Here is a 21,820-nt window from a genome sequence, read left to right as displayed (position 1 = left end):
TTTTTGAGATGGAGTTTCGCTCTGTTACTCAAGCTGGAGTGCAGTGGCGCGATCTCAGCTTACTGCAACCTCTACCTCCTGTGTTCAAGCGATTCTTCTGCCTTAGCCCCCAAGTAGCTGGGATTACAGGCACCTGCCACCATGCCTGGCTAATTTTTGTATTTTTAGTAGAGACGGGGTTTCACTATCTTGGCCAGACTGGTCTGGAACTCCTGACCTCAGGTGATCCACCTGCCTCGGCTTCCCAAAGTGCTGGGATTACAGGCCTGAGCCACCGCGCCTGGCCAGGGATAGGTGTTTCCCATTTAGAAAGTGAGACAAGGGTAGGCCAGATTGGGAAGACTTTTCCCAGCAGAGGCTCAGGGGAGAGCGGGCCAAGATGCCGAAGTGCTTTCCCCTGTTGAGAGCCTGGCTTGTGGGAGGTGGAAGGAGGAGAGTTCGGTGATCTCAGGATCAGAGCAGGGAAGGAGAAGCTAAGGAGGTACTAATGTGGTTCCTCACTGGCATGGAGAGGCCTCTGCACAGGAATGGGCCTCCCTCAATCTGTGCCTCTCCCATCTCACCCCCATCTCACCCCCATCCAAGGCGGTGAGGGCCGCCAGGCAGCTGAGTACCCTCTCTGCTTGTTTTCCCCGTGGGGGAAGAATTGGCCCTCCTGCTGTGAATGTGGTCCTCAGTCCCGGATGCAGAGCCTGCAGGGCGGGGCAGAGGTTAGGGAAGGGCAGTCGGAGTGGGCGGTGCCCATCTGGGTCTCCAGGTGTGAGTGTTAATGGGTGCTGCATCCCAGCCTGAAGGAGATGCTCCCTAATGGCGATTAGGATGACCAGGCTGTGCTTCCCCCACATCCCACCCTCTTTATGGGCAAAGGTGGCAATGGGAGAAACTTAAATCCAAAAGTTAAAAAATAGGCCGGCCTCGCGGCCTCAGCGTCGTTTTCTTGGAAACCTCTGCGCCATGAGAGCCAAGTGGAGGAAGAAGCGAATGCGCAGGCTGAAGCGCAAAAGAAGAAAGATGAGGCAGAGGTCCAAGTAAACCGCTAGCTTGTTGCACCGTGGAGGCCACAGGAACAGAAACAGGGAATGCCGGGCGCTGGGGATGCTGGTACAAGTTGTGGGACTGCATGCTACTGTCTAGAGCTTGTCTCAATGGATCTAGAACTTCATCGCCCTCTGATCGCCGATCACCTCTGAGACCCACCTTGCTCATAAACAAAACTGCCCATGTTGGTCCTCTGCCCTGGACTTGTGACATTCTGGACTATATCTGTGTTTATTTGTGGCCGAGTGTAACAACCCTATAATAAATCACCTCTTCCACTCTTTTAGCTGAAGAATTAAAAAAAAAATAAAAATAAAAAAATAAAATAGGCCGGCGCGGTGGCTCACGCCTGTAATCCCAACACTTTGGGAAGCTGAGGCAGGTAAGGTCAAGAGTTCGAGACCAGCCTGGCCAACATGGTGAAACCCCGTCTCTACTAAAAATACAAAAATTAGTCTGGCGTGGTGGCAGGTGCCTGTAGTCCCAGCTACCTGGGAGGCTGAGGCAGGAGAATCACTTGAACCTGGGAAGTAGAGGTTGCAGTAAGCTGAGATCGTGCCACTGCACTCTAGCCTGGGCGACAGAGTGAGACTCTATCTCAAAAAAAAAAAAAAAAAAAAAAAAAAAAAAAAGTAAGAAATAAATAAGGAGAAGGGGAGAAATAAAAACGCTTCTAGGCCAGGTGCAGTGGCTCACGCCTGTAATCCTAGCACTTTGGGAGGCCGAGGTGGGCGGATCACCTGAAGTCAGTAGTTCAAGACCAGCCTGGCCAACATGGTGAAACCCTGTCTCTACTAAAAATACAAAAAACATTAGCCAGGTATGGTGGTGCAACGCCTGTAATCCCAGCTACTCAAGAGGCTGAGGAAGGAGAATCGCTTGAACCCAGGAGGTAGAGGTTGCAGTGAGCTGAATGTGACAGGAGCGAGACTCTATCTCAAAAAAAAAAAAAAAAAAAAAAGGGTTCTAATTCCCTGGGTTTTTTGTTTTTTTTTTTTCCAAGCCCAAACTTAAAGCAGGCTTGAGTCTCTGCCTCCGGTTCCCCGCTGAGGCAAGATAGGGTGAAGAGGACCTGAGCCTGGAGTCCATCCCACGGTGCCCTGTCTCCTCGGCCTCCCCTCTGTCTGTGATGGAAATATATGGTTAATCTTTACCCTGGTCTCTGGCACGGAGCTCCTGAAACCCTTGGAATTTCCCGAGTGATAGTGGTGCCAGGAGCATCTGCTGTTATTTCTAAGCCCCTTTCAACCACACCTGAGCTGATGCTGATGGAGTGACTCTTGGAGGATGGGGGCTGGTTGCCGGAGGAACCAACCATGTGATTAGAGGGTTGGAACTTTCAACCCCCTCCCCAGCCTCCAGGTAGAGGAGAGGAGCTGACAGTGAGTTCAATTACCAAGGCCAATGATTTAATCAATCATGCTACATAATGGAGCCTCCATAAAAACCCTAAACAATGGAGTTCAGAGAACTTACAGGTTGGAGAAGGCTTGGAGGTGCTGGGAGGATGTCATGCCCAGAGAGGGCATGGAAGCTCCATACCCCTCCCGCAAACCTTGCTGGAAGCATCTCATCCACCTGGTTATTCATCTGTATCCTTTGTGATGTAATTTCCTTCCTTCCTCCCTCCCTCCCTCCCTTCCTTCCTCCCTCCCTCCCTTCGTTCTTTTTTTTTTTTTTTTTTTTTTTTTTTTGAGACGGAGTCTCGCTCTGTCGCCCAGGCTGGAGTGCAGTGGCCGGATCTCAGCTCACTGCAAGCTCCGCCTCCCGGGTTCACGCCATTCTCCTGCCTCAGCCTCCCAAGTAGCTGGGACTACAGGCGCCCACCACCTCGCCGGCTAGTTTTTTGTATTTTTTAGTAGAGACGGGGTTTCACCGTGTTAGCCAGGATGGTCTCGATCTCCTGACCTCGTGATCCACCCGTCTCGGCCTCCCAAAGTGCTGGGATTACAGGCTTGAGCCACCGCGCCCGGCCCCTCCCTTCGTTCTTGATAGAGTCTCACTCTGTTGCCCAGGCTGGAGTGCAGTGGTGCAATCTTGGCTCACTTCAGCCTCCACCTCCCGGGTTCAAGCAATTCTCCTGCCTCAGCCTCCCAAGTAGCTGGGATTACAGGCACACGCCACCATAGCCAGCTAATTTTTGTATTTTTAGTAGAGACAGGTTTTTACCATGTTGGCCAAGATGATCTCGATCTCTTTACCTCATGATCCGCCCAGCCTCCCAAAATGCTGGGATTATAGGCTTGAGCCACTGTGCCCAGTGTTTTTTTGTTTTTGTTTTTGTTTTTGTTTTGAGACAAAGCCTCACTCTGTTGCCCAGGCTGGAGTGCAGTGGCATGATCTCAGCTTACTGCAACCTCTGCCTCCCAGGTTGGAGCAATTCTCCTGCCCCAGCCTCCCAAGTAGCTGGGATTACAGGTGTCTGCCACCACGCCTGGCTAATTTTTGTATTTTTAATAGAGATGGGGTTTCACCATGTTGGCCAGGCTGGTCTTGCACTCCTGGCCTCAAGTGATCCACCTGCCTCGGCCTCCCAAAGTGCTGGGAATACAGGCGTGAGCCACTGTGCCTGGCTAGATCACTGGGTCTTAAAAATCAGAGTAGTAGTTCCCTCTGGGGGATGAAATTGACTAAAAATAGATACAAGGGAACTTTATGGGATGAAAGAAATGTTCTGGATCTTTAGCCACATTAATAGATGTGTACATTTGTTGAAATTCATCATATCGTACAGTTAAATGTGTACATGTTACTGACTATAGATTATAGCTCAGTAAAATAGTGTAATTAAAGTAGAGTAGGGGCCGAGCGCAGTGGCTCATGCCACCTTTTCTCAAAAAAAAAAGTCTCGCTCTGTCACCCAGGCTGGAGTGCAGTGGCGCGATCTCAGCTCACTATAATCTCTGCCTCCTGGGTTCACACCATTCTCCTGCCTCAGCCTCCCAAGTAGCTGGGACTACAGGTGCCCGCCACCACGCCCAGCTAATTTTTTTTTTTTTTAAGTAGAGACAGGGTTTCACCATGTTAGCCAGGATAGTCTCGATCTCCTGACCTCGTGATCCACCTGCCTCAGCCTCCCAAAGTGTTAGGATTACAGGAGTGAGCCACCACGCCCGGCCAAGTAGAGTAATTTTCATATGCATATAACAATAATCAAAAAATAAAATTAAAAAACCTTCCATGTGAGGATTAAACAGCACATCAGATGTAACCTAAGAGAGAATCAGTGAACTGGGACAGACTGGAAGAGATTACCTGAATGTATCACCAAGACACAAAGAGATGAAAACTACAGAAGACAGGTTAAAAGACACGGAGGACAGAATGAAAAGGTCTAGAACACTCCTAATCAGAGTTGGCAAAGGGGAGAGCACAGAGGATGGAGGAAAAATAATATCTGGATGGTTTCTGAGAACTTTCCAATATGATAAAACATGTGAATTCATACATACAGGAAATACAACATACTGAGCAGAACAAATAGAATAAATAAATATCTAGATACATTGTAATAAAACTGCAAAACACTAATGACATCTTAAAAGCAAGGAGTAAAGAGAGATCATCTACACAACAATGAGGATTAGACTGAGGAGACTTCTTTACAACCAACATGTATCATGCCTATTATATGCCCACACTGTCCTAGGTACTTAGAACACAAGCATGAACAAGCCCCTACCCTGTGGAGCTACAGAACCTCTATCAGGGATCGCAGATGTGCAGGAACAATTATAGTGTGATGAGCGATCCTGGTTGGAGGGCAAAAGAATCAGCAAGAAAACAATACCATAGAACAGCATTATGAAGATTTTCCTATCCCACCTAGGATCCACACAGGGATTGGCCCCAGGCACAGATCCTTGCTGGCAGCCTGAGAGTCACTCGGTTTAACTTGGTTTCAAGGCAACTCCACCAACCTTTATTAAATAAGACTCTGGGTCTCGGGGTGCTGGCTGCCTGCTCGCACTTTCCCTTACAGACATCTGGACCCCTCCCTTACCCCTCATTATAAGCAAGGAGGAAGAAGAGGACCCCAGGCTGGGAAACACGGAGGTGGTAGTTGGGATCAAACATCCTACATGTTTACCAAGACCCAGAGGGCTTTTCACTCCAAGGGACCCTTGGGACAGCAGCTGCTATGTTCCCGCATCCTTCCTTGGGACAGGGGGCAGATTAGATGTCCTAAGACTGGCAGCTTCCTCTCTGGGACCCCTGAGAGACGCGGGGACAAATGCTCCTTCTCAGAGCCTTCTTCAAGGTTTGGACTGAGTCCCGGTGGCCACAGGCTAGGTAGAAGTGTACAGGGCCCTGGGTTCTGCAGAGCTTACATGGAGGGCGGGCATTATGCTGGAATGAAGCCCAGGAGTGTCAGTAATGGGGAAGCGTGCCCTGAGGCATGGAATGCTGCCCGTGATCAACAACAGCTTCAACTGTAGACTCTGTCTAGGCCAGGGCCAACTCTCCCTACCAACACCAACAACTCTGCCCTGGCCCCATTCCAGGGTTCATTAAGAAAAGCATGCTAGGAAAGTGAACCCCCTGCCATGGGGCAGGAACTGTGTCCTATTTAGCCTTATATTCTCTGTGCATGAACAGGATAGCTCTACCGGGCGCTTATTCAGGTAAGCAGTGGGGTCCTGGCTGAGAGGTGAAGGATTTGGCGAGAGGGCACGGGGAACAGAAACAGAGGAGTGAAGTCTGGGGAGGGCTGGGAAGCTATTCGGAGGAGGCTGGAAAGACGTGAAGGAAGTTGAGCAGAGGAGAAGGGAAAGGGTCTTCTCACAGTCGGGGCGATCTGGTCTAGAGGAGGGAGGGGCTGCCAGCCGCCCTGGCGACCGTCACCTTGTCCCACCAGGGAACTCGGGGTGCGGCTCTCGCCAGCCCCGGGCCAGCCGCCAGGTCCCCGCCCTCCGCGGGATTTACTCCTGTCCCGCCTTCTCGGATTTAGCCCAGGCAGCCTGGGAGGTTCCGCAGTCGCCGCTTCCGCCTTGACCAGGTGAGGGTCCGGACCGAGCAGGGGGCCCGGGCTGGGGCGGGCCGACGGAGCAGCCGTCGCTGGGGGCGCGTCCCGGAGGCGCTGGGCCTGTCCCCTTCTCCTACGTCCTTCCCTCCCGCAGCCGCGTTTCCTCCTGTCTCCCTTCTCCTGCTGCTCCCTACTTCCCACCGAGCGCGCAGGGCCGGGTTCCCCAGGGTCCTGTGCTTTCTCCTTCCCAACCCAACCCCCGCTCGCGCCCGGTTCTGAGCCCACCTGCGAGTTTCCAGCTAGGCCCAGCCTCGATCCTCTTCCTCCTTGCTTATATTGTAGGGGAAAGGACGGGTCCAGGTGTGTATTAGGGAAAGTGTGAGCAGGCTGCCAGTATCCAGAGGCCCAGAGCCTTATTTAACAAAGGTTGGTGGAGTTGCTTTGAAGCCAAGTTAGACCTAGTGACTCAGACTGCCGGCAGGCATCTGTGCCTGGGGCTGAGTTCAGGTAGGTGTGGGACTGTGTACCTGACAGCCTCCGTGACTCCATAGGCAGCACCTAAGCCTAGCGGCCATCACAAGTGCCTGATTTGATTTCAAATGTTGCTGCCTCCGGTGGAGTAGAGGCAAGGACCCCTGGACCTCTTTTGGCTTGAGGTGGCCCTATGTATGCCCCTATAGCTCAGGTATGCTGTGTGCACACTGTACCTCCATGTCTCTGTGTTGTGTTCATGTGGACTTTTGTGTCTCAGTCGTGTGGGGCAGTGTATCTAGGTGTTTGGAGGCAGTGAACTGCTGTGCCCCATGGATGTGACATGTATGTACAAGGAACATCTCATGGAAGGACATGGATGAGCCTGGGCGTTTTGTGGCCACATGCTGGAATGTCTCAGCGTTAAGAGGACATATATCGACCAGGTGCGGTGGCTCACGCCTGTAATCCCAGCACTTTAGGTGGCCGAGGTGGGCGGATCACAAGGTCAGGAGTTCAAGACCAGCCTGGCCAATATGGTGAAACCCTGTCTCTACTAAAAATACAAAAAATAGCTGGGCATGGTGGCACGCGCCTGTAGTCCCAGCTTCTCAGGAGACTGAGGCAGAAGAATTGCTTGAACCCGGGAGGCAGAGGTTGCAGTGAGCCGAGAACATGCCACTGCACTCCAGCCTAGATGAGAGAGCGAGACTTGGCTCAAAAAAAAAAAAAAAACAGGACACACTTTGGGAGGCCGAGGCAGGCGGATCACGAGGTCAGGAGATCGAGACTACCCCAGCTCACACAGTGAAACCCCGTTTCTACTAAAAATACAAAAAATTAGCCGTAAGTGATGGCAGGCACCTGTAGTCCCAGCTACATGGGAGGCTGAGGCAGGAGAATGGCATGAACCCAGGAGGCGGAGCTTGCAGTGAGCTGAGATAGCGCCATGGCACTCCAGCCTGGGCGACAGAGCGAGACTCCATCTCAAAAAAAAAAAAAAAGGAGGACATGTATTTGGGAGCCTCGGCCATGTTTTGCAGTATATCTGTAGGTTTCAGTGTGTGTGGGGCAGTGTGTGGGAGGCAGTGTACCTTCGTGTGTGTGTGTGCTCTACCTACATGCCTGAGGTATGGTGTGGTTGTCATATCTGGGCATCTCTAGTGTGTGTGGTAGGCAAACATGTCTCATGTTGGAGGAAGGGAGATGTCTCAGGTGTGTATGAGTGAGTGTGTGCCACCGTGTAGCTCAGGTCTAAAAGGGCAGTGTTTCTGGGTGTCCGGGTGTATGATGTGCCATGATATTTCAGAGTCAGGATGGTAACATACCTGGAGTCTGTAGTAGGAGCAGGCAGCATGCTAAAATTGCAGGTGTGAGCAGGGCAGGTTACTCAGAGGTGAAGGGACAGAGTACCCAGATGCCGTGGGCACGGGGAATATTCTACCTGGTATTTGTGTGTGTGAGTGGCAGGGATCCTGGCTGTCTCCGCTGTGTCCCTCCCTCTGTACCTGAGTGTTTCTGATGACGTGCAGGTGGAGCTGGAGACCCGGTCTCTCTAGGGCCTACCCTGGGCCGAACATCTGAAGGAGAGTGCCCTCATCCTTCGGGACTCCTTCTCCGGACATGCTTCCTGAGGCCGGCTCCCTGTGGCTACTGAAGCTGCTCCGGGACATCCAGCTGGCCCAGTTTTACTGGCCCATCCTTCAGGAGCTTAATGTCACTCGGCCAGAGCACTTTGACTTTGTAAAGCCCGAGGACCTGGACGGCATTGGCATGGGCCGGCCTGGTGAGAGACCCCTGCCCCGAGGCCCTGGTGTCTCGGTCCACAGCCTATCAGTTGCCTTCCCCCACCACAACCCTCTTCCAGCCCTTTTCTTCCCTGTAAGTCTCTCTGCACTCTTCCCCACCCCCACCTCCACCCCAGCCCTGATTCTGGCCTCCCACAGCCCAGCGCAGACTGTCCGAAGCTCTGAAAAGGCTACGTTCCGGGCCTAAGTCTAAGAACTGGGTCTACAAGGTGTGTGTTGTGAGTGGGCAGCTTGGGCCTGGGAATGAGGTGGCTTGAGGGGCAGGGAGGGGGGTGCAGGGCTCTGCATACCGGATTTCCCATCCCTGTTGCAGATCCTTGGAGGTTTTGCTCCTGAGCACAAGGAGCCCACCCTGCCCTCCGACAGCCCAGCGCACCTCCCTGAGCCAGAGGGGGGCCTCAAGTGTCTGATCCCAGAGGGTGCTGTTTGCAGAGGGGAGCTGCTGGGTTCGGGCTGCTTCGGTGTGGTGCACCGAGGGCTGTGGACGCTGCCCAATGGCAAGAGTGTGAGTGTCCAGGGAGCCCACTTCATCCAGGCCGGCTGTCCCCTCTGTTCTTCATGCCCACAATGCCTAAAGTTGCTTCCCCCTACCTCCAGGTCCCAGTGGCTGTCAAGTCCCTCCGGGTAGGTCCCCAAGGCCCGATGGGCACAGAACTGGGGGACTTCCTGCGAGAGGTATCGGTCATGATGAACTTGGAGCACCCACACGTGCTGCGTCTGCACGGCCTTGTACTGGGCCAGCCCCTGCAGATGGTGAGCAGATCCAGCCGCTGGTTCCCGGGACAGCCGTGCAGCAGGAGAGTGCGGCAGGAGGGAAGCTGGGACCAGTGGGTCCGGCTCACGCGACGCAGTGCTCCCTCCTGCAGGTGATGGAGCTGGCGCCACTGGGCTCCCTGCACGCGCGCCTAACGGCCTCGGCCCCGACGCCCCCGCTGCCCGTGTCCCTGCTCTGCCTCTTCCTGCGGCAATTGGCGGGAGCCATGGCGTACCTGGGGTCCCGCGGGCTGGTGCACCGAGACCTCGCTACGCGCAACCTGCTGCTGGCGTCGCCCCGCACCATCAAGGTGGCTGACTTCGGGCTGGTGCGGCCTCTGGGCGGCACTCGGGGCCGCTACGTCATGGGCGGGCCCCGCCCCATCCCCTACGCATGGTGAGCGCGGGCCCGCGGGGGCATCGGGCTCTGAGCCGGGCGAATCCGGAGGGCAGCAGCCGAGGGAGATCGGAGGGGGCCGGGCTTCTGAGGGAAGCTGGGACCAGAAGGGTTATCCTCCTAGGAAAAGAGGACTTTTGTGAAAGATGGGAGCACTCGGGGGTGCTCCGTGGAAGGTGAGCCGCCGAGGAGCACGTGTCCAGCCCCCTTTCAGCTCCACTTCCTTCCGCAGGTGTGCCCCAGAGAGCCTGCGCCACGGAGCCTTCTCGTCTGCCTCGGACGTGTGGATGTTTGGGGTGACGTTGTGGGAGATGTTCTCCGGGGGCGAGGAACCCTGGGCCGGGGTCCCACCCTACCTCATCCTGCAGCGGCTGGAGGACAGAGCCAGGCTGCCTAGGCCTCCCGTCTGCTCCAGGGCCCTCTACTCCCTCGCCTTGCGCTGCTGGGCCCCCCACCCTGCTGACCGGCCTAGCTTTTCCCACCTGGAGGGGCTGCTGCAAGAGGTGGGAACCCCCTACCGCACTAGATACACAGTCCCTCTTCCCTCCATTCGCTCTCCCAGGGTTCCATGCAAGGACTAACATATCCAGATGCCTGTGCTGGGCTCTGGGATTCAGCTCTGAGCGAAACAGATGCAGTCCCTACTTGCAGGGAGATCAGGGCCCTAAGGAGGCAACTTGGGGATACACAGACCCCAGACTGAAAGGCTGGGGTCTGTGTCTGGGCCAGAAAAGGGGCATAGAGGAGACAGCACTCAGTTACAGTCATGTTGACAGGCAGAGGAAGAGAAGGACTCAGTGTGGGAGGGGGAAATAGAAGTAATGAAGCCGCAGGCCAGGGCGCAGTGGCTCACCTCTGTAATCCCAGCACTTTGGGAGGCAAAGGTGGGCAGATCACCTGAGGTTGGGAGTTCAAGACCAGCCTGCCCAACATGGAGAAACCCTGTCTCTACTAAAAAATACAAAATCAGCTGGGCGTGGTGGTGCATGCCTGTAATCCCAGCTACTTGGGAGGCTGAGGCAGGAGAATTTGCTTGAACCCGGGAGGCAGAGGTTGTGGTGGGCCGAGATCGCGCCGTTGCACTCCAGCCTGGGCAAAAAGAGCGAAACTCCATCTCAAAAAAAAAAAATAGCCGGGCGCGGTGGCTCACGCCTGTAATCCCAGCACTCTGGGAGGCCGAGGCGGGCGGATCACGAGGTCAGGAGATCGAGACCATTCTGGCTAACACGGTGAAACCCCGTCTCTACTAAAAATACAAAAAACTAGCCGGGCGTGGTGGCAGCGCCTGTAGTCCCAGCTACTCGGGAGGCTGAGGCAGGAGAATGGCGTGAACCCGGGAGGCGGAGCTTGTAGTGAGCTGAGATCGCGCCACTGCACTCCAGCCTGGGCGACAGAGCGAGACTCCGTCTCAAAAAAAAAAAAAAAAAAAAAAAATAATAATAATAATAATAATAATGAGGCAGCAGAGTGAGCAGGAGCTGTGTCATGGCGGGCTTTGCAAAGCGTGGTAAGCTAACACGTAGAGCACTTAACCTGTGCAGGACACTGCATTGTGAGCTTCACATGGGCGCATATGCAGATTCGCTCATTTAATGCTCTCAACCATTGGATGAGGTAATTATTATTATTATTATTATTTTTTTTTTTTTTTGAGGCGGAGTCTCGCTCTGTCGCCCAGGCTGGAGTGCAGTGGCGCGATCTCGGCTCACTGCAAGCTCCGCCTCCCGGGTTCCCGCCATTCTCCTGCCTCAGCCTCCTGAGTAGCTGGGACTACAGGCGCCGCCACCACGCCCGGCTAATTTTTTTGTATTTTTAGTGGAGACGGGGTTTCATTGTGTTAGCCAGGATGGTCTCGATCTCCTGACCTCGTGATCCGCCCGTCTCGGCCTCCCAAAGTGCTGGGATTACAGGCTTGAGCCACCGCGCCCGGCCATATTATTTTCTTTTGAGACAGAGTCTTGCTCTGTCACCCTAGCTGGAGTGCAATGGTGGGATCTTGGCTCACTGCAACCTCCACTTCCCGGGTTCAAGCAATTCTCCTGTTTCAGCTTCCTGAGTAGCTGGAACTACAGTCGCCTGCCACCATGCCTGGCTGATTTTTGTATTTTTAGTAGAGATGAGGTTTCACCATGTTGGCCAGGCTGGTCTCGAACTCCTGACCTCAAATGATCCACCCGCCTCAGCCTCCCAAAATGCTGGGATTACAGGCATGAGCCACCATGCCCGGCCTGGATGAGGTAATTATTATTATCTCCATGTTACTGATGGGCAGTTGAGGCACTGAGAGTTACCTAAAGTCACATGGTAAGTGGAGGAGTTGGGATTTGAGCCAGTCAATTTGACTTCAGAGCTGTTCCCTAAGCTGCTACACTCTACCACTAAAGTTTAGTCTTTACTCTGAAGGCATTTGGGAGCCAGGGAAGCCTACTAAACAGGGGAGTTACAAGCCACTCTGCCCGTGACGGCACTCTGGTGTGGCGCAAGAATGGATTAGAGGGATGATGCTGAGGCTGGGAGACCAGGTAGGCAACAGTGGCTGTGAAGCAGAAGGGAGATGAGGAGGTCTGGGTGAGGGTAGAGGCAGTGGAAATTTCCCAGAGGGGCTTCGGAGGCTGATCTGATGGGCCTGGATGAGGAGTGAAAGCCGTGTACAGGATGACACTCCTGTTAGTCCCCCTAGGTAGTTAGGGCCCTCGCTTGCTCCTTGAGCCCTGACCTGTTTGTCATGAGATCCAGGTCTGCCTCCCTCACTGAATTACAACTGGGGGACAGGGAGAGTCCCACCCTGGGCCCAGCACAGATGACATACAGAACGGGGTTTTTCTTTTTCTTTTTTTTTTTTTTTTTTGAGACGGAGTCTGGCTCTGTCACCCAGGCTGGAGTGCAGTGGCGCGATCTCGGCTCACTGCAAGCTCCGCCTCCCGGGTTTACGCCATTCTCCTGCCTCAGCCTCCCGAGTAGCTGGGACTACAGGCGCCCGCCACCTCGCCCGGCTAGTTTTTTGTATTTTTTAGTAGAGACAGGGTTTCACCGTGTTAGCCAGGATGGTCTCGATCTCCTGACCTCGTGATCCGCCCGTCTCGGCCTCCCAAAGTGCTGGGATTACAGGCTTGAGCCACCGCGCCCGGCCGGGGTTTTTCTTTATTCCTGCTCCCATATTACCTTTCTGACTCAGGCCACAAGCCCAGCCACCCTTTCCTCCTGTCTCCACAGGCCTGGCCTTCGGAAGGATGCTGTGTGAGGGACGTCACAGAGCCAGGTGCCCTGAGGATGGAGACTGGTGACCCCATCACAGTCATCGAGGGCAGGTGACAGTCCTGTACCTCCCAAGCATCCTCAGGAGGAGGATACCCTCCCAACCTAATTCCTGATCCCTTCCTTCTCTGCTTCTCTCCAGCTCCTTAACCCGGATCTTCTGTCTCATCTCCTCTCCCCACTGGGTCCTGAAAGCTCCAGTATGGTCCTGGCCTCCCTGCTGGAGCCACTGCTGGCCCATAGAGCCTTATTGCATTAGGAAAAATGCTTCCCTTCCTCTAGGCAGATGCAGCTCCAAGGCACATAGCCTAGTGAGCTGACTGTGGGCCAGGGCCCAGCCCTAACTCTTGCTTTTATTCCTATCCCATTTACCAGCTCCTCTTTCCACAGCCCTGACTCTACAATCTGGAAGGGCCAGAATGGTCGCACCTTCAAAGTGGGCAGCTTCCCAGCCTCAGCGGTGACGCTGGCAGATGCGGGGGGCTTGCCAGTCACCCGTCCAGTTCACAGAGGCACCCCTGCCCGGGGAGATCAACACCCAGGAAACATAGATGGGTGAGGACCTGAAAGGGTGGGGGACAGGGGTGGGCTGGGAAAACTGATGAAGTCCAGGAGATTCTCTGGAAAGGAAGCTTGGGGACAGGACCAGAATGAAGCTGCAGCCTCCACCCTGGGCGCTGGGTCTCCTAGGTTCCCCCGTGAGTTTTTTTGGGAGGGTGTATTGATCTGTGGGGTGGGGAGGGTTGGTGTGGAGGACGAACTGGATCCCTCTCTGACAGAGACAGAAAGAAGGCAAATGTTTGGGATGTGCCCCCAGCACGGGGCCAGAGGAGAAACGTGCCCCTGGAGAGGATGAAAGGTGAGTGTGGCGGACTCCAGAGTCCCTGAGGAGATCAAGACCAGCCCTTCAATTCCGACCCCCTGCCCTGATCCATGCCCTTGCATCTATTATTGCCTTCCTCTGAATTCTGTCTCCTGGCATCCTAGCTATACTTTGAAATCTTTTTTTGTTTTTGTTTTTTTGAGACAGAGTTTCACTCTTTTTGCCCAGGCTGGAGTGCAATGGCGTGATCTTGGCTCACCACAACCTCCACCTCCCGGGTTCAAGTGATTCTCCTGGCTCGGCCTCCCGACTAGCTGGGACTACAGGCATGCGCTACCACGCCCGGCTAATTTTGTATTTTTAGTAGAGATGAGGTTTCACCATGTTGCCCAGGTTGGCCTTGAACTCCCGACCTCAGGTGATCGCCCACCCTGGCCTCCCAAAGTGCTGGGATTACAGGCGTGAGCCACTGCACCCAGCCCTATACTACAGAATCTTTTTTTTTTTTTTTTTTTTTGTCTTGAGACGGAGTCTCGCTCTGTTGCCCAGGCTGGAGTGCAGTGGCGTGATCTCGGCTCATTGCAAGCTCTGCCTCCCAAGTTTGTGCCATTCTCCTGCCTCAGCCTCCTGAGTAGCTGGGACTACAGGCGCCCGCCACCACGCCCGGCTAATTTTTTGTATTTTTAGGAGAGACGGGGTTTCACTGGTTTTTCAGGATGGTCTCGATCTCCTGACCTCGTGATCCACCCACCTTGGCCTCCTAAAGTGCTGGGATTACAGGTGTGAGCCACTGCGCCCGGCCTACTGTGGAATCTTAAAAAATAGGAAGCCCTCCTGCCTTCCCTACTGTAGAGCACCTCCACACTCTGGGCCCTGAGCTCTGAGTTCTCTGGGCCCTCTGCCTAGGCCTTGGTGTCCATTTGCACATCTGTCTCATTGTCCCACCTGACACATGAACCACCCAGGGACAGGGCTGGCTAGCTCATCTGCAAATGCTTGCAAAACCATCCAGCTCCGCGCAGACAAAGACAGAGAGTGGGGCCAGGCATGGTGGCTCACGCCTGCAATCCCAGCACTTTGGGAGCCCAAGGTGGGCGGATGGCTTGAGTCCGGGAGTTTGAGACCAGTCTGGGCAATGTGCTGAAACCCCGTCTCTACAAAAATACAAAAATTAGCCAGTCGTAGTGGCATGCACCTGTAGTCACAGCTACTCGGGAGGCTGAGGTGGGAGGATCGCTTGAGCCCAGGAGGTGGAGGCTGCAGCGAGCCGAGATCAAGTTGTTTCTTTCTCAACTGTGCAGGCATTTCCAGGAGTCTGGAGTCAGTTCTGTCCCTGGGTCCTCGCCCCACAGGGGGTGGTTCAAGCCCCCCCGAAATTCGACAAGCCAGAGCTGTGCCCCAGGGACCCCCTGGCCTGCCTCCACGCCCACCTTTATCCTCTAGCTCTCCTCAGCCCAGCCAGCCCCCTAGGGAGAGGCTTCCCTGGCCCAAAAGAAAACCCCCACACAATCACCCCATGGGAGCACCTGGAGCCAGTAAAGCCGCCGCCCTCTCTGGAGGCCTCTTGCCTGATCCTGAGTTGCAGAGGAAGATTATGGAGGTGAGGTCTCACTGAAGTGGCCTCGTGGCCACAAGGGGCTACAGGCAGGCGCAGGGGCCTGAGTGGGGCTTTGTCTGTTACAGGTGGAGCTGAGTGTACATGGGGTCACCCACCAGGAGTGCCAGACAGCACTAGGAGCCACTGGCGGAGATGTGGTTTCTGCCATCCGGAACCTCAAGGTAAAGCCAGTCCCTTCTCTTGGGGTCCCTCCTCTCCTGCCCCTGCAACCTGGCAGTCAGCTGCAGCCCACCCTCCTGCTTCCACAGGTAGACCAGCTCTTCCACCTGAGTAGCCGGTCCAGAGCTGACTGCCGGCGCATCCTGGAGCATTACCAGTGGGACCTCTCAGCTGCCAGCCGCTATGTCCTAGCCAGGCCCTGAGCTCAGCTTCTGCGAGCCTGGACACCAGCATGAAACACCTAGGCCCCTGAGGGCCTGGCCACATGGGACTAAGCAGAACCAGAACAAGGTCTTGACGGGGGTAGACTTTCCACCTGGGGAGATCCTACCTGCTATAGGCACGTGGAGGAGGAGCCCAGGGTTGGGCACTGGCAAATGTCTCCTCCCTCCTATGCTCCTTGGCTTCTGAAGGCTGAAGCTCCTTTGGCTCGGCCAAGAAGGATCTAGTCTGCCCACTACATTCTCAAACAAGAGGACTTGGAGGAAAAGAGCTGCTATACATCATATCCAGAGGAAGCTTCTACTCACTACAGAGGATCAAGGGGTCACACTGGACCATGCGAACAGCCATCCTGAACTGCCATCAGCTACCACACTGGACTCTGTGGGGCAGCCATCCTGGATGATGGAAGCCGCCATATTGACTTGAGGTATAGGCCCAAACTGCCTTCATTTGGTCCAGGGCCATCGTGGGTGATGACGATTGCTCTCTTGCACTCAAGGACATTTGATGCGGGTAGTATGGATTATGAGATGGGCTAGCCCCTGCCCCAGCCCAGCTCTCACATTCCCCTTTGTTTTTTCCCATATCAACTCCTTCTACCCTCCCCTATTACATACATCTTTCAATGTCCAAAAAGTTACAAAGTTTATATGAATGTAACATATAAAGATGCAGCCTTTTTCCTAGGGCAAGGGAAGGAAGGGCGGTTACATAAGGCACAGGAATCGCAGCAAGCACCAGCTGAGGGCAGGGCCCTAGTGGGAGAGGAAGTTGGCACTGGGGTCCCCCTGCAGCTGTTGATGGGGAGGTGGAGACCCCGTTGAAGTGCCATGGTCTGAGGCTGAACTAATTGGCCAAGCAGATGCTGGGGGAGTGGCTATGTCCACCGTCTTTGGTGCAGCTTGCCCTTCCCCACCCCAGCCCTCTTGTAAAACCCCAGAGTCCTGGGTTCCAGAGGCCTCCTTTGGAGCAGAGGCCCTGGAAGGGGGTGGGAGGGAGTGCATGGGGAAAGTGTGAAAGCTGATATGCCTGTGTGCCAAGGGACTGCTGGGACAATGGTGGGAGGTAGCAGGAGAGGGGCTCTCATACATACCCCTCCTTGGGTACCACAGGGGCAGGAGGCCAGGGAGCAGGGTAGGGATGGGGGCCCCCTTCTGTCCCCTGCAGTGTACATGGAGGAAAGGGGCTGCCCGGAGGAGGGGCCAGGGCAGGCGACCATCTGGAGTTCTCGTCGAGGTGATGGTCTCCTCACACCATGGTGGCCTCTAACTGGTGACAGCAGAAGGCCCCGCGCCTCCTCGCTTCTCAAAGAACATGTAGTCCTAAGAGGAGGCCACTGTCAACGGGAGATTCGGCTGGGCCAGCCAGCTCAGCTGTCACAGGCCAGCTCTGGAACCTCAACCCCCACAACACCTATCCCTGACTTTCCCCTAGCAAGAGGCCAAGAAATGCATAAAGCTTCGAATGACAGCAAAGGACAGGCAGGAGGTAGGGGCAGGGGCAGCCAACTCACAATGAGGAACGTGGCTCCCAGCAGCACAGCCTTCACCCTCACATCCAGGTCCAGCGGGAACTGTAGGCCAAAGTCATCTGCATCCGTGAAGGCTTCTCGGACCAGGCCCCCCCACTGCTTGCTGATGCGGCCCACACTGCGGGATTCATCCCGAGTCTTCACCTGTTAGCCGGGAGGGAGGAAGGACCCAACTAAGGAGGAGGCAGCCAGTCTCACCTGCTCCAGTCTCACTCCCACAGTCGCGTGTATGGATTTGCAGGGTCTCCACTAGTGAATCTTCCCCTCTAGAGGTCACCCAGTGATTGCTTTCCCAACAGGTTCCCATCACAGAGTATGACAGCTGGGGAAACTGAGGCACCCTAGATCACGCTGTGAGTCTGTACCCAAAATTAGGATTCAGACTCAGATCTGCTGCTATCCAAAGGCGATGCATGACATAACTGAACATCAGTGGTGGGAGAAATGGAAGCATGATATCATCCAGCCCCCTTAGGGTATGGCTGTTTGCTAGGTTTGCTCTGGTTCCCAATGCCCCTGCCACCCACAACTGGCACAGTTTATGCCCTGCACAAAGTAACCTGGCCAAAAGGGCAAGGAAAGCTACCAGAATCCTGGCTGTACTTCACCAGCCAAGAAGGCTCCTAGAAGGCTGTCTACCCCAAAGAATACCTTTTCTCTAATCTGCAAAGTAGGGGAGGGTCTTGCCCAGCACTGCATGAGAGCCTCATCTAGAGGGGATACACACCTATCTACTGTGGGGAGGGGCAGCAGTCAGTAGCCTTTGAGAACCACAATTTCCACTGGCTTCTCTGAGCCACACAGCAACAGGCCATGCCGATGTGGGTAGTTACTCCCCGTGACTTCCTGGTCCTTTTCCTGTGCTCATTCTCTGGGATTAGAACTGGAGTGATTTCCTTTTGTGTCATTCCCATCCCCTTCCTGCACTGTCCTACAGCTCTGGGGCACTTCCTGCCGTGGTCCTAAGGGTGCAGCCTCAAGTATGGATCATTTATAATTATGTAAAAGGGACACTGGCCCTATGAGAACCCCACAGCCTATACATTCCCATCCGGAGATCACACAGTTATTACATCTTATTCCCAACTGGTTCCCATCACGGAATCTCCCTCTGGCTACCAAGGTGACTCATTTTTGCAAAGTAACCTTAGGTAGGTACCTCATTAGAAGCGTTGGAAAGTCTACTGGATTATACCAGTTGTTTCTCCCTTATATGCACAAGGAATTATCCCTTAAACAACTCAAGGGTCGGCCAGGTGTGGTGGCTCATGCCTGTAATCCCAGCACTCTGGGAGGCTGAGGCGGGTGGATCACCTGAGGTCAGGAGTTTGAGGCCAGCCTGACCAACATGGAGAAACCTCATGTCTACTAAAAATACAAAATTAGCCGGACATGGCGGCACATGCCTGTAATGCCAGCTACTCGGGAGGTTGAGGCAGGAGAATTGCTTGAACCTGGGAGGCGAAGATTGCGGTGAGCCGAGATCATGCCATTGCACTCCCACCTGGGCAACAAGAGCAAGACTCCGTCTCAAAACAAACAAACAAAAAAACAAAACAAAAAAAAGAACTCAAGGGTCTGTGGAGTGCCTTTGTCTTCTAGAAACCAAGGTGCTTCCCAGGCCTCACCTTTCTCTGAAATTCTCACCACTTGGGATCTCCAGCTTCCAGGTTGGTGACAGGAATGTGAGAAGGATATATTGGATATCAGAATGGCAGGGGCATGTGGATTCTACTGTAGCAGGGCAGGCCACAGGATGTTAACATGTTAAAATCGTGCTTGCTCCAGGGCCTGGGCTCACAAACTCATACACAGCAGCCACATGGGCCCAGCCCACACAGACTTAAGCATCCTTCACCCCAAATCCAGGCTGGCCTTAGATTTTTTTTTTTCTGCCCATCTCAGGGCCACGTGTAATAATCAACATTGCTCCTGAAGATGAAATCCTCGTTGTTACACTTTTATAAGACCACGGGGCCATTCTATTTCCAAATGGAGGAATGCTGCAAATGTGGTCGGAGTCACAGTGGATTTGGATTGATGAGCTCAGGGTCTTGACCTTAGTGTTAACTATCCTGCCTCATGAAAACATCATCTAGGTTTACGAAGGTCCCAAGAACCTCTAGTATTCCTGATACCTCAAAGTTGGTGTCTGTGCCACAGCCACAGGTCCAGCAGGGCCCCACCACTCGCAGGACTGTCTGGCGATCGGCATCCTGGATGGAGAACTTGGGGAGGAAGGGATGCCAGGTCTGTAGCACGTGGCCGATAGTGGTGCCTGGGGGAGCCTGTACTTCCATCTGGAGTGGGAAGCAGACAGGGTCACTGCGGAGGCAGGGTTCCCAGCTCTATCATGTGTCTACTTGGCCCTCACTAAACCTCCCATTCCCACCTGCCCACTCCCACCTGATCCAGGCCTCATCTCAGGTGGACCTCATCATTGTCCCGCCCCACCAAGGCCCGCCCTCCTGGACCCATTCCTCCTCCCACCTCCTGGAGGCCACAGGGGCAGCAGCTGCAGCCACAGTGCAGCGGGCGGAGCAAACGGAGCACCTCGCGGTCCCCGGGGTCGGCCAGGCGGACACGCAGCGGCCGGCGGGCGCCACAGCACAGACGGGCGCAGCAGTTGCTCTCCTCGGCCGCCTGACCCAGGGGCTGCCCGGCCCCAGAGCGCAGTTCATAGCGGTTACAGGTCTCCCAGCCTAGGAACGCTGCCCGGGGTGACACAAGGAGACTTATAGAGCCTCGCGCGCCCAGGAGCCCACCATCCGGGCCACCATCATGAGGTCCAACCTCCCACTCCTTCTACTCACTTTCCACTCGCTCAGCCTTCTGGTGAATCAAAATCTGATCAATCTGGAAAGAGAGGGGCGGCGCGCACATCAGCTGGCCCATCTGGACGCCCAGGTCCCCTCCCAGTCATCCTCCCTCACTCCTTCCCACTCACCTGCACCAGGAATTCGAGGCCGGAAGGCACCCCAGGCAGTGGCAAGAAGGGGGCAGCAGACCCCGAGGCCACGGGACCGGGCGAGGGGAAGAGGGCGAAGCCGGGAGCTGGGGCAGGTACTTGGGCAGGCACTGGCGCCTGCCCGGGCGCAGGATGTAGCGCCGGCTCCGGGTACCCAGGGGTGACAGGGTAGGGAGGTGGGGGCGAAGGGGCGTAGCCTTTGGGGGGCAAGTAGCCTGTAAAGCGGTGGGGGCAGGATGGATTAGAAAGGGACCCAAGGCCTCATCCCCTTATTCTTCAGCCCATGGGCCGCAAGGCTTCGGGGGAAACGTGGTGGCAAGACGCAGAGAAAGATGGGGCAGGGGAGCAGGGTGGAGGTTCCCCGGAAGGAAGGGAGGGGCCCCACCCAGCCAGTCCGAGCACATTCCGGGAGGATGTGTTCGCACCCGGCTCTCAAGTCCGTGGGGGGATAACGGAGACCCCCGGACTTGCGCGCACACTTACCTGCCATGGGAGAAGGGCTTGAGGTTTCGGGATGATGGTGTCTGGATGGCTTAGTTCTGGAAGCGGAGGCAAACTCGGAGATAGCCAGACAGACACAGAGACAGACACAAAGACGGACAGGCAAATGCGGAGAGGCAGCTGCGCCCGGCGCGGGCCCAGGGTCTCTTGGGCGGCGCCTCTGACTCGGGGAGAAACCAAAGTGTCAGCGGGCGGGGCTGGGTACCTGGGACCCAGGATTCCCTCGGGGGCCCCAGAACCGCCCCCTCCCTTTGTTCTCCCATCCTGCGGAGGAGGTTGTGGGCGGACGGCAGGACAGACGGACCCGCGGTCAGACCGACAGCCCCACCTCGAGGGCGGTCTCCCTGACCCCTCTGTGCCCCCGCTCACCTGGAGCCCTCAGAACAGCCCAGGTGCCTAGCACTCGGCGGCTCACAGGAGCTGGCGGAGGCAGAGGCGGGCCGGAGCTCGGACCCCGGCCCCGCCCCCCGACCCCGGCCCCGCCCCCCGACCCGCCGGGCCCGCCCCCTCCTGGGCGGTGCGTCTGTGCGGGGAAGAAGGAGGCGGTCAGCTGCCCCGGGAGGCCGAGCGTGTGCTTTGCTCCTCAGCGTCGCCGGCGTTCCCGCCCCTTCCGCTCGGACTGCAGATGCCCGGAGAGTAGGAGCGCCTGGGGGAGGCGGCGGCTGGGCCCGGGCCCCGCGAACCCCGCCAGGTCGGCGGCTTGCGTGCTCAGCGCCCTTGGTGGGAGGCGAGGGCGGCCAGCGCCGCGCTGGCCCCTGGGCTCCTCCTCCCAAGGGCGGTCGGGCCTCGCTGACGCAGCGGAACACCCTTCACACTCACTCATTGGCTTCCAGGACTGGCTCCTGGCTCGCCTTCTGCCTCCCAGGGGCGACCTCGCCGTCTTCTCTCACTGGCGCAGCGGTGACCCACACGGGCACCTCGCAGCAACAGCAGTTTCTGCAGGTGCCCAAGCCACGCAGGTGACAAGCCGCCAAACGGTGTCAGTGAGCGTGCTCAGGCCGCCTAGAGGGCCAGAGGAGGACGCGCGGTCAGAAAAGACCCCCTAGACGAGTCTCTTCGACTGGATCCTAAGCCAGGACCAGTCCTGGCCTTGGGGAGCACTGGCTCAGTGGCGCAAGAGATGAGTTTAGAGACGGAGTGCAGTCCACATACACGGCGGGTTGTGCGGAAGCTGGGATTTGGCCCCACGGGCAGCAAGGAGTCCACCGAGACATTTTTAGAACAAAGAAGTTCAAATGTGTGTTTTAGAAAGATCGTGGCGGGGCGCGGTGGCTCATGCCTGTAATCCCAGCACTTTGGGAGGCAGA

General features: G+C 55.7%; 3 protein-coding genes across 5 annotated transcripts; 2 read left to right on the top strand and 1 right to left on the bottom strand.

Moving 5' to 3' along the window:
* The first annotated feature begins 907 nt into the window (after nucleotides 1-907).
* RPL41 (ribosomal protein L41) lies at nucleotides 908-1,241 on the top strand. The gene has a single exon (XM_050765593.1). It carries the CDS (start codon nucleotides 955-957, stop codon nucleotides 1,030-1,032), a length of 78 nt encoding a protein of 25 aa, XP_050621550.1. The 5' UTR covers nucleotides 908-954; the 3' UTR covers nucleotides 1,033-1,241.
* A 4,518-nt stretch (nucleotides 1,242-5,759) lies between these two features.
* On the top strand, nucleotides 5,760-16,149 carry TNK1 (tyrosine kinase non receptor 1). Of its 2 annotated transcripts, XM_050765315.1 has the most exons (13): nucleotides 5,760-6,037; nucleotides 8,008-8,261; nucleotides 8,422-8,492; nucleotides 8,597-8,788; nucleotides 8,881-9,036; nucleotides 9,150-9,433; nucleotides 9,666-9,936; nucleotides 12,647-12,741; nucleotides 13,079-13,243; nucleotides 13,468-13,547; nucleotides 14,813-15,111; nucleotides 15,195-15,290; nucleotides 15,378-16,149. In XM_050765315.1, exons 2-13 carry the CDS (start codon nucleotides 8,099-8,101, stop codon nucleotides 15,489-15,491), a joined length of 1,986 nt encoding a protein of 661 aa, XP_050621272.1. In that variant the 5' UTR covers nucleotides 5,760-6,037; nucleotides 8,008-8,098; the 3' UTR covers nucleotides 15,492-16,149. The 2 variants fall into 2 exon arrangements, with proteins under 2 accessions (XP_050621272.1, XP_050621274.1); XM_050765317.1 differs by lacking the exon at nucleotides 5,760-6,037 and having other exon boundaries at nucleotides 7,986-8,261.
* On the bottom strand, nucleotides 16,134-20,937 carry PLSCR3 (phospholipid scramblase 3). Of its 2 annotated transcripts, none has more exons than XM_050765417.1 (8): nucleotides 20,883-20,937; nucleotides 20,496-20,673; nucleotides 19,992-20,227; nucleotides 19,858-19,900; nucleotides 19,535-19,755; nucleotides 19,183-19,344; nucleotides 17,027-17,188; nucleotides 16,134-16,835 (listed from the first exon to the last, which is right to left on the bottom strand). In XM_050765417.1, exons 2-8 carry the CDS (start codon nucleotides 20,500-20,502, stop codon nucleotides 16,779-16,781), a joined length of 888 nt encoding a protein of 295 aa, XP_050621374.1. In that variant the 5' UTR covers nucleotides 20,503-20,673; nucleotides 20,883-20,937; the 3' UTR covers nucleotides 16,134-16,778. The 2 variants fall into 2 exon arrangements, with proteins under 2 accessions (XP_050621374.1, XP_050621375.1); XM_050765418.1 differs by having other exon boundaries at nucleotides 20,496-20,677; nucleotides 20,883-20,931.
* Nucleotides 20,938-21,820: the final 883 nt, after the last annotated feature.

This window comes from Macaca thibetana, chromosome 16, assembly GCF_024542745.1.
Source record: "Macaca thibetana thibetana isolate TM-01 chromosome 16, ASM2454274v1, whole genome shotgun sequence".
NCBI lineage: Eukaryota > Metazoa > Chordata > Mammalia > Primates > Cercopithecidae > Macaca > Macaca thibetana.
This window is presented reverse-complemented; position numbering and strand designations above follow the sequence as displayed.

What these genes read in the sequence shown, in the direction of transcription:
- TNK1 (XM_050765315.1), top strand. Translation starts at nt 8,099, where the DNA reads ATGCTTCCTGAGGCCGGCTCCCTGTGGCTACTGAAGCTGCTCCGGGAC. An exon ending in TGGGCCAGCCCCTGCAGATG is followed by an intron (nt 9,037 to 9,149) that starts GTGAGCAGATCC and finishes TCCCTCCTGCAG; the next exon opens with GTGATGGAGCTGGCGCCACT. An exon ending in TGGAGGGGCTGCTGCAAGAG is followed by an intron (nt 9,937 to 12,646) that starts GTGGGAACCCCC and finishes CTGTCTCCACAG; the next exon opens with GCCTGGCCTTCGGAAGGATG.
- RPL41 (XM_050765593.1), top strand. Translation starts at nt 955, where the DNA reads ATGAGAGCCAAGTGGAGGAAGAAGCGAATGCGCAGGCTGAAGCGCAAA.
- PLSCR3 (XM_050765417.1), bottom strand. An exon ending in GCCCCTGTGGCCTCCAGGAG is followed by an intron (nt 19,345 to 19,534) that starts GTGGGAGGAGGA and finishes TTCCCACTCCAG; the next exon opens with ATGGAAGTACAGGCTCCCCC. An exon ending in TGGGAGCCACGTTCCTCATT is followed by an intron (nt 16,836 to 17,026) that starts GTGAGTTGGCTG and finishes GCCTCCTCTTAG; the next exon opens with GACTACATGTTCTTTGAGAA.